Source organism: Ipomoea nil, unplaced genomic scaffold (assembly GCF_001879475.1).
Source record: "Ipomoea nil cultivar Tokyo-kokei standard unplaced genomic scaffold, Asagao_1.1 scaffold3267, whole genome shotgun sequence".
In the NCBI taxonomy this organism is placed as follows: domain Eukaryota; kingdom Viridiplantae; phylum Streptophyta; class Magnoliopsida; order Solanales; family Convolvulaceae; genus Ipomoea; species Ipomoea nil.
Genome location: NW_017619695.1, coordinates 318417 through 328607, shown reverse-complemented (window position 1 = coordinate 328607; position 10191 = coordinate 318417). Strand labels below are relative to the sequence as shown.

General features: G+C 39.0%; 2 protein-coding genes across 2 annotated transcripts; both read left to right on the top strand.

The window, feature by feature from the left end:
* Positions 1-780: 780 nt before the first annotated feature.
* On the top strand, positions 781-4133 carry LOC109169236. Its single transcript, XM_019318085.1, has 2 exons — positions 781-2920; positions 3522-4133. The coding sequence occupies exons 1-2, from the start codon at positions 1135-1137 to the stop codon at positions 4091-4093; spliced, it is 2358 nt and encodes a 785-aa protein (XP_019173630.1). The 5' UTR covers positions 781-1134; the 3' UTR covers positions 4094-4133.
* Positions 4134-5626: 1493 nt separating this feature from the next.
* LOC109169245 lies at positions 5627-8622 on the top strand. The gene is made up of 3 exons (XM_019318100.1): positions 5627-5664; positions 6215-7911; positions 8033-8622. Exons 2-3 carry the CDS (start codon positions 6267-6269, stop codon positions 8620-8622), a joined length of 2235 nt encoding a protein of 744 aa, XP_019173645.1. The 5' UTR covers positions 5627-5664; positions 6215-6266.
* The last annotated feature ends 1569 nt before the right edge of the window (positions 8623-10191 follow it).

The following is a 10191-nucleotide window of genomic DNA, read 5'->3' as shown; positions in this document are numbered from 1 at the left end:
TGATGTTGCTACACTATGCATCCGGCCATGATAAATTAAACAACAAACAACACAAATAAACAATATTAAAAAAGAAAAGTCTCAGGTTCAAGTCTAATCCCAACCAAACTAAATGTCGATATAATTTGTTGAGCAACTACTATAGAGAGGTTAGAGTATGCTCAAAAAATATAAAATAAGTTATGAATAATGAAATAGTTTTCTCTTTAAGTTTGGATGGAGTTGCTGCTTTATACAACTAGCCATTGCGGAGGAGATGTTCAATAATACTTGAGTAGAGGGGAAGAGTTTATTACATGAGTAATACTATATTTATTCTCACTTTTTACTTCCTGAGGTAGATGTTATGTTTTAATTGATCTAAAAACATAGTGGACCACTGATTGTATTCATTCACTTTTTTATCCAATAAAATTTAAAGACATGGTAAGAGTAATTATACTACTTCCATTATGAGAGTACATATATCATTTTCTTTATTACATATGTTCGATCCGCTTTTGATGGCCCATTTTGGACTCAAGAATGAATGGTTCACATATTATGCTGGTGGCTTCCGTTGGATAGTTTAATGTTTAAAATTCTACTCCCATGTGAGTTGTCTATCAATCTTTTTGACTTGAACCAGTCAAATATGAACAACTTAATTAGGATGTTTTACTGTTTATTTGCTTAGCTTGATAAAATTGCAAAATGAGTTTAACTCAGTATGCACCTTTAATTAACTATCATATTGATTGCGAGCTTTCCAGTAAAATAAAGAATTTCTTATGCAACCAATCGTGACTCTCATGGTGGAAAAGTGGAAGAGGAGAGAGTATGACTGTGGAAAGGGAGAGGAAAACCATTGTGTAAGCAAAGCTAGGAATAATATTGCATGTTGTGTTTGGATGCATGAAGGAGAAGTTGAGTAACTCTACTAGCTTGCATATATTCTTTTCTTTATTATATATCAATGTACTGATGATTAGTAACCAAAACATGTACACTCTATTAGAATGTACATATGATTTTTTAATTGTATATGATAAAGTTATTAAGTAGAAATATTTCTCTGGTCTCTTTGTAGCTGTAAAGAGAATCGGAGATCATATCAGAGTGGTACCGTGGTGGCCGGCGGCGGGTCGGAGTGGTATGAAGACGCCAACGACGGTGTTTCCTCTTGTAGCCATTCAAAAGCTACTGAAGTCGATATGGGGGAAATGGAACATCCAAGCCATTGTTGTGGCCAGCCTTGCTTTCCAGGGCATACTGGAATTCCTTGCGCCGGTGAGAAAACGGAGCAAGAGAAGCTCCACCCACCTCATTATCTGGTCTGCGTATTTACTCGCCGACTACTTCGCCACCTTCTCCATCGGCCTCATCAACAGCAGCGCCGAAGACCTCGACCACAACTCATCCCGCATCGCCGCCTTCTGGGCACCCTTCCTCCTGCTCCACCTCGGCGGCCCTCACACCATCACCTCCTTCGACTTAGAGGACAACAATTTATGGCACCGTCATCTCCTCACTCTCTTGGTCCAAGTTCTCTCCGTTCTCCTCGTTTTCTACCGCTTCCAAATTTTTATCCACCGGGAGTTACTTATCCCCACCGGGATCATCTTCTTCGCCGGAATTATCAAGTACGCTGAACGCACCCGCTCCCTTTATCTCGCATCTTTGTCCCATATGAAGAAGTCAATGCTGGAAAGTTCAAGCGACAACAAATCGTCATCGCTAAAACCAACAAGCGTTCAAGGATCAGAGGGGGCGGTGGATCGCGAACTGGAGATCATCCAGATGGGGTACACGTACTTCCAGTTCTTCAAAGGATTCATCATCGATCACGGGTTTAGCAACATTGAGGGAAAACTGGAGGCGGTCAAGAACTTGTTCTTGAAGCTGGATCATAAGGAGGCGTATAAAGTCCTGGAAATTGAACTCAACTTCATGTACGACGCCTTGTTCACCAAGATGGCGGCGGTCCAGTGGATGAGTTCATTCGGGTACGGATACCGGTTTGTGGTCCACCTTTTACTTCTCGCCGTGGCGATCATATTCGTCTTCTTCCACAAGCTCCGAGCTGACGATCTTGATATCTCCATCACCTATCTCTTGCTGGGCGGTGCCATTTTCTTGGACTTCGTAGCGCTCGCGAAGCTCGTGTTTTCTCTGTGGACTGTGGCTATAATGTTGGAGGAGGTGGAGAAATGTAAAGCAAGCCCGCGCAAAGAAGAGGGGAACTGGATTTCTGGGCTGACGAGAAACCATAAGATAATCAAAACAATCAAGGCTATAACTACCTGGATTTCCTCGAGGCAACGTTGGTCCAACGAAATCCGGCAGTACAGCTTGATCAATCACTCCATAAAGCAAGGGTGGCCATGTATTGATTCAATAGCCGAGAAATCGGGACTCACCGAGCGACTTGACGCGTGTCGGTATACTGTAACTGATACTGTTGGGTGCGGCCTGTTGGAGCAGGTTTTCCACTACATCAAGAAGAAGGCGGAAACCGGTGAGACTAAAGACGGCGGAGAACCACCGGCAACTCGGGAGGTGGTTCGTTATAAGGATTACGACGATTGCGTGTTAATTTGGCATGTTGCTACGGAGATATGTTATTTCACCATAGACAGTGAGAAGGACGATGATCCAAACCGGAAAATATGCAGAAACATCTCGGAATATTTGGTGTACTTTCTGGTGATGGAGGGGAAACTCACGTCGACAGTCCCCGGAAACATAGGAATGAGATTCAGAGACATATGTTGGGAAGAAGTTAACCACACCCGTGCGGAACTCAAAACCAGGTTAGCCTCTGCAGCTATTATTGGGAAAAACAATTATTTCTTAGACTGCATCAAACACATGGCCTCTGCAAAAATGGAGGACTTCAAGGATTTCTGCACCATCACCAACTGGAAAAACAACAATGCAGGTACGTACTATACTTACCTCCATCAGGCCACTATCTATAAAATTACAAACTCTAGCCAAGTTGGTCAGATTATGGTGACCATAAATTTATAAGTTTGACTACAATAGAATTAACCTATCAGCTTTCTTAGTTTAAACCAACCGACAACTCAAGTTGATTATTCCCTTGTGATCCTTTGTTGACTAATGTCACAAGATGAGAGTGCACACCAAGATTACGAGTTTCCCTCAGGCAGCTTGTCATCGTTTGCTAGCTAGGGTCACATATACTTTGTTAATTAGTGGATTTTCTGTAATTGACATAATTGATCGAAACCGAGGGTGGATTATATTGTTTACTTCGGTCAGTTATTCTGGTCAAAAAATTTCAATCTGTTTTTGTATTATTCGGACCGACCAATTGTTCATCCTTAGGAGTTTTTATACCTGGACATACTCTCAAATAGTGACGGATTTTTTTTGTATTATTCGGACTGACCAATTGCTCATCCCTAGGGGTTTTTATACCTGGACACACTCTCAAATAGTGGCGGAGAGTTTTCTAAAGAAAAAGAAATTACCAATATGTAATGATTTTTACCGTCATCCTTGCATATATACAGATACAAATACAGATACAGAAGCATGTGATAGGAAGCGCAGCACGTGGGAACAAATCACCAGGAAATGGGAAGATAAGAAGCGGAAAGGTGCTTGTGAATGGCTGATAAATGGGTTTACAGAAAAGGAAAACAAAGGTGATGAAAATGATAATCACCCGAAGTCGATATTGGCTGAAGCTGTTAAACTGGCAAAGCATTTGAAAAGCTGCTGCTGCAGCCCAGGTGATGTTGAAAATCCGGCTGCTACATCAGAAGAACACTACAGCCATCATAATCCAAACAGAGCAGACAACAATTGTTGTTCGGAGAAGGAATTGTGGGAAATTGTGAGACATGTGTGGGTAGGGCTGCTGTTGTATGGAGCCAGCCATTGCAGACACGACGTTCAATATCTCAACAAAGGCGGAGAGCTTCTTACGTTTGTGCGCCTTTTGATGCTTCATTTTGGCCTCACAGATGCCTTCAAAATTGAAGGTGGATTCAAACTTGAACCGGAATTGAAGCAAGTAATTCATCAACATAAAAACTTATCACATTTCCTTCCTACAATTATCTCTAATTTTTTACCTTAACTCTTGTTTTTGTATTTAATTTTTTTTTTTTTTTAATTTGGAGGTGAACATGGAAATTTTGTAATAAAATACCATTTTTCTTAAAGAAATGAAGATTTAAATTTTTTTGGATGCATGATGATTGATGGGAATATTCACAATTATTAATTCAGGGTATGCATGCACTAGGTGAACATTTTTCCTGCCTAATAGTAAAGTGAGTTACATGAATCAAAAGTGTCAAATTAGCCTAAAGTAAAAAAAATAAAAATGTATAATATTTTTCTTTCTAATTAATCAAAGCATTAATACTGCAGATATCGAAGGAAATTAAACAAGGTAAACACGCTAACATATTGATATTACATTAAAATTCACAAGGGTATATATAAAATCCTAACAAGTGATCTGAGTTTGGTTGAATGTAATTGAATTGTAATTCAATGAAAGTCTCAATTACATTATTTGGTTGGAGAAAATTACAATTTCATTTTTTTGTTGAATTACAATTTATGAGGATGCTTATGGGAAAGAAAAAAATAGAAGAAAAAAAAAAAAAGTAGCATTAGTGATTGTTATTGTTAATATTATACAAGGACATTATCTTTATATAATACCACTTTTTTTCTTCTCATTGTGTGGACCATGGTCCATGCAATAATGATTGAGCAAACAGCCCTATTCGATTTGGCTGTCTTCACCAAAACTTAAGAACAAGGGTGATGAGATATTGAGATTCGAGGCACATCTCAATATTTATTATTTTTATCAAAATTTTGAGACAAAAAGTAATTTTAGGAACTTCATGTGAGATTGTGAAAGGAACTATTGTTTGTTATTCAGAACAAGACAGCTTATAAATACTGTACATAGAAGGATAAATAGAGAGGAATTATAACCATTAACTAGTCTACATGAATACATTTAGAACAACTAATTAAACACAAAACAATATTAACCACATATATACTAATATACTTACCACTTCAGAATGACCTTTCTGCACATGCACTACAAAAATATAGGAATAATAAAAAATTTATATAAGACCATAAAAATTACATAAGTGTACACATCATACAATCTACTAGATGAATGTATACTAGCTAACTACTCTAAATGTTTCCTGTCACCCAGACATGCTTGAGAGTAGTTAGTGTGCATTCATGTAATAGAATGCAATTATTAGCACGTTCTCACGTTATGTAGGTTCTCAGCTGAACGCAATCATATATATATATATATATATGTGTGTGTGTGTGTGTGTGTGTGTGTGTGTGTGTGTGTGTGTGTGTGTGTGTGTGTGAAGAAAAATAGAATAAGAAAATTGTGCATGGAAGTACTCGTGAGTCGTGACACTCGTGGTAGCACACAAGAGTATAACTAACGTTGTGAAAATGGAGAGAAACCATTGTTCAAGGAAAGGCAGGAATACGAATATTCACTTTGGCGTTTGAATTAAGAAACAAACACTTGAGTGACTTGATTGTTTTGCCTATATTCTTTTCTATATATACATATATATACCTTGTAATAATTCATAACAAAAGTGCAGAAGGGTAACGCCACATCATCAATAACAGAGGGACCAGGTAAGCTTACTCCATTTTATATGTGTATATATGTCTCTGTGTATGTCTCTGTTATATATATATATATATATATATATATATATATATATATATATATATATATATATATATATATATATGGCTGCTAATGTGTTGCAGCCATAAGCTAAACAATGCATATATGCATAATTAATGATTTAATACTCTAATCCTCCCAATGGTTATTGAGTCCTCTATTCATTGCTAATGTCGTATGTGGGCATTGTTTTGTCTAGATTATGTAATTTACGTTTTTTTTTTGTGTATATAAAATTGATACGATCAAGTGATTATCACTAATGCAAAAAAATTATAGCAAGTAGTGAAGGTGTAATTTTATTTTCTTATAAACTGTCATTACATTTTTCAGACATTAATACTGGACTTTGACATTTACCTTTCAACAGCCTCCTGGCAACAATCTCTCTAATAACAGAATGTTAGATTTGGCCTTTACAAGACCAACCAATTTTAAATGTTATTATGGCTCAAACCCATAATAACCTAGCTTTGATATTACTTGTTTGATCAGAAGCTAACTAGCTAGATCGGAGATGAATGACGGCCCCAACTAACGTAGGATAATGGTTCCGCTTAAAGAAATTCAAAAGCTACTGCAGCGGATATGGGGGAACTGGAACATCCATGCCATTGTTGTGGCTAGCCTTGGGTTCCAGTGCGTGCTGGAATTCGTAGCGCCGTTGAGAAAAAGGAGAAAGAAAGTGCCCATCCACCTGACAATCTGGTGTGCCTATTTACTCGCCGACTACTTTGCCACCTTCGGCATAGCCCTCATCAATAGCAACTCCGACGAGGAAGACGCCGCCGGCCCCCTATCGTCCCTCCTGGAGGCTTTCTGGGCACCCTTCCTCTTACTCCACTTGGGCGGCCCCCACGCCATCACCTCCTTCAACATAGAAGACAACAACTTATGGCACCGCCAACTCCTCACCCTCATTGTTCAGTCTTTCTCCGTTCTCCTTGTTTTCTACCGCTACAAAATCTACCGCCACCGCTGCTTAACCATCTCCGCCGGGATCGTCTTCTTCGTCGGAATTGTCAAGTACGCTGAACGGATCCACTCCCTTTACCTGGCATCTGTGTCCCATATGAGGAGGTCAATGCTCGAAAATTCTTCTTCAAGTAAGGAATCCGAGGAACGGGCGCCGGCGAATCTGGACGACGAACTGGACATCCTCCACAGAGGGTACATGTACTACAAACTCTTCAAAGGATTCATCTTGGATCATGCGTTTATCCACATTGAGGATAAACTAGAGGCGATTAAGAAGGTGTTTTTGAGGATAGATGATCATGAGACCGCGTATAAAATCCTGGAAGTGGAACTCAACTTCATGTATGAGTCCATGTTCACCAAGATGGCTGCCGTCCAGTGGATAAGTTCAATCGAATATGCATACCGATTTGTGGTTCATGTTTTACTGGTAGCGGTGACGATCACGTTTTACTTGTGTGAAAAGTCCGACGCTAGTTCTATTCACATCTCTATTACCTATCTCTTGCTGGGCGGTGCAGTTGTGTTAGACTTGGTGTCTATTGGGAAGCTGGTTTGCTCTGAGTGGACTGTAGCTCTAATGATGGAGAAGCAGAAGGAAGAGAGAAATTATAATCGTCTGAGAAGCCGGAGGTGGATAATGAAACGCATCAACACTGTACGTACATGGTTTTCGTCCAGAAAACGTTGGTCCAAACAAATCCGACAATACAGCTTGATCAACCACTCCTCCTTTAAGCAACGGTGGCAACCGTTGGACAAAATAATCAACCGCTCCGGCCTCATCAGAGAGAAACTTGATGCGTGGCACTACACTACAATTCAGCCGGTTGAGTGCCTCCTGCTCCGGCGGGTTTTCCATGCCGTCAAGAACAAGGCGGAGGCAACAGAGACTAAAGGCGGCGGTGATGAACATCGGCGACCTGAGGTTCATCATGAATACGACAATTGTGTGTTAATTTGGCATGTTGCTACGGAGATATGCTATTTCACACCTGCAGCTGCGGCGGAGGAAACAAAAATGAAAGATAATAAAAAACTGTGCAGAAATATTTCGGAATATTTGGTGTACTTTCTGGTAATGGAGGGGAAACTCACGTCCACTGTCCCCGGAAACATAGGATTGAGATTCAAAGACATATGCTGCGAAGAAGTTGAACACACCATTAATGAAATTGTGGCCAGGTTGTCCAAAACAACATTTCGGGAAGAAGGTAATTTTTTTAAAAATTTAATTTAGAATATTTTATGATGTGAATTGTAGTGAAATACGTGCATCATATATATATCATGTCACCATATAATCCACTTCTCCGGCCATGCCATTGCATACAGATACATGTAATAGGAAGTGCACAAGGTGGGAAAAACTCAAAATGAAATGGGAAGGTAAGAAGAGGGGAGAAGTTTGTGAACATCTGCTACAAAAGTTGAGAGACGACAGCGAAAATGGAAGTGCAAAAAGTAGTGATGCTGATGATTATGCTAAGTCCATATTGTCCGAAGCTATTAACCTTGCAAAGCATTTGAAAAGCTGCTGCAGACAAGATCCAGATCCAGAGGGACCAAACAGTATTAATCAGAATGAACAGGATGTTGAAAATCCGGGTTCAGTAGAGGAACTGATCGTTGAAGAAGATCGTTGTTTGGAGGAGGAATTGTGGGAAATTTTGAGTCATGTGTGGATAGGGTTTCTGTTGTATGGAGCTAGCCATTGCAGACACGACGTTCAATATCTCAACAAAGGTGGAGAGCTTCTTACGTTTGTCCGCCTTTTGATGGTTCATTTTGGGCTCAGAGAAGCCTTCAGGGATGATGGTGGTGCTGGTGGAGGATTCAAACTTGCAGCAGAATTGCAGAAAGTAATTAAAGATAGAAACCTACTAAAATTTCTCCCTAAAATCACCTCTAATTTTTTGCCTTAGCTTCATGTGTTGAAGCTTTTTTGTTTTTTGTTTTTTATTCTTTTTTGTTTTGTTTTTGTTTTTTTGTGTTTTTTTTTTTGTTTTTATTTTTGTTTGTTTTTTAACGAAAGTCTACTGTGGAAATATATTTTTAGTGAAACTCACCTTATGATTTTAATTCACAAAGAACCATAAATAAATAAACTAGCTTATTAAGTAGTGGATTTTCGGTAATTAACATAATTGATCGAAACAGAGGGTGGATTATATTGTTTACTTCGGTCGGTTATGCTGGTCAAAAAATTTCAATCCGTTTTTGAATTATTCGGACTGACCAATTGCTCATCCCTAAGGGTTTTTATACCTGGACGCACTTTTAAATAGTGGCGGAGAATTTTCCAAAAGAAAAGAGAAATTACCAATATGTAATGATTTTTACCGTCATCCTTGCATATATACAGATACAGAAGCATGTGATAGGAAGCGCAGCAGGTGGGAACAAATCACCAGGAAATGGGAAGATAAGAAGCGGAAAGATGCTTGTAAATGGCTGGTAGATGGGTTTACAGAAAAGGAAAACAAAGGTGAAAATGATAATAACCCAAAGTCGATATTGGCGGAAGCTGTTAAACTGGCAAAGCATTTGAAAAGCTGCTGCTGCAGCCCAGGTGATGTTGAAAATCTGGCTGCTACATCAGAAGAACACTACAGCCATCATAATCCAAACAGAGCAGACAACAATTGTTGTTCGGAGAAGGAATTGTGGGAAATTGTGAGACATGTGTGGGTAGGGTTGCTGTTGTATGGAGCCAGCCATTACAGAGACGACGTTCAATATCTCAACAAAGGGGGAGAGCTTCTTACGTTTGTGCGCCTTTTGATGCTTCATTTTGGCCTCACAGATGCCTTCAAAATTGAAGGTGGATTCAAACTTGAACCGGAATTGCACCAAGTAATTCAACATAAAAACTTATTACATTTCCTTCCTAAAATTATCTCTAATTTTTTTACCTTAACTCTTGTTTTTGTATTTAAATTTTTTATTTTGGAGGTGAACATGGTAAATTTGTATTTACAAAGATTATGTGGTCTAATGGTATGAGAGTTGGACTATTATTTGAAAGGTTGTGAGTTCAAGCCTTTGTATTAAAATACAGAGTAACATTTTCCTTTTTCCTTTTTCCTTTTTTATATATATATTTATTTACACCACAAATCGCGCCTCGGCGCCGGCCACCAAGAAATTCGGCATAATCGCCTCTAGGTGCCCTAGGCGGTCTACGCGTTGAGTAGGTTTCCGTGGACTAGGCGGTCATCTAGCCGGGAGTTTAAATAATTTTTTTTAAAAAAATCTTTTAATTTTTTTTTTAAAGGGCGCCCCCTAGGCCCCTAGCAATTTTTTCAACCTTACTTATAACGCATGAAACATGTATGGGAAAAACTACCTCTACCAAGTATCAACATGCACTTGCAAGATATAGAGTTCATAGTACAACTAAGATCTCAATCACACACACAGCAAGGCAAATCTAAAACTTCCTACATCATAATCTCATTGCATGACGTTGCCTTCTATACTACCACCAGTAA

Bases quoted from the DNA above. Each gene is read 5' to 3' on its own strand.
- LOC109169236 (XM_019318085.1), top strand. From the start codon at position 1,135: ATGAAGACGCCAACGACGGTGTTTCCTCTTGTAGCCATTCAAAAGCTA. The intron at 2,921-3,521 runs GTACGTACTATA...GCATATATACAG, and splicing joins CTGGAAAAACAACAATGCAG to ATACAAATACAGATACAGAA.
- LOC109169245 (XM_019318100.1), top strand. From the start codon at position 6,267: ATGGTTCCGCTTAAAGAAATTCAAAAGCTACTGCAGCGGATATGGGGG. The intron at 7,912-8,032 runs GTAATTTTTTTA...CATTGCATACAG, and splicing joins AACAACATTTCGGGAAGAAG to ATACATGTAATAGGAAGTGC.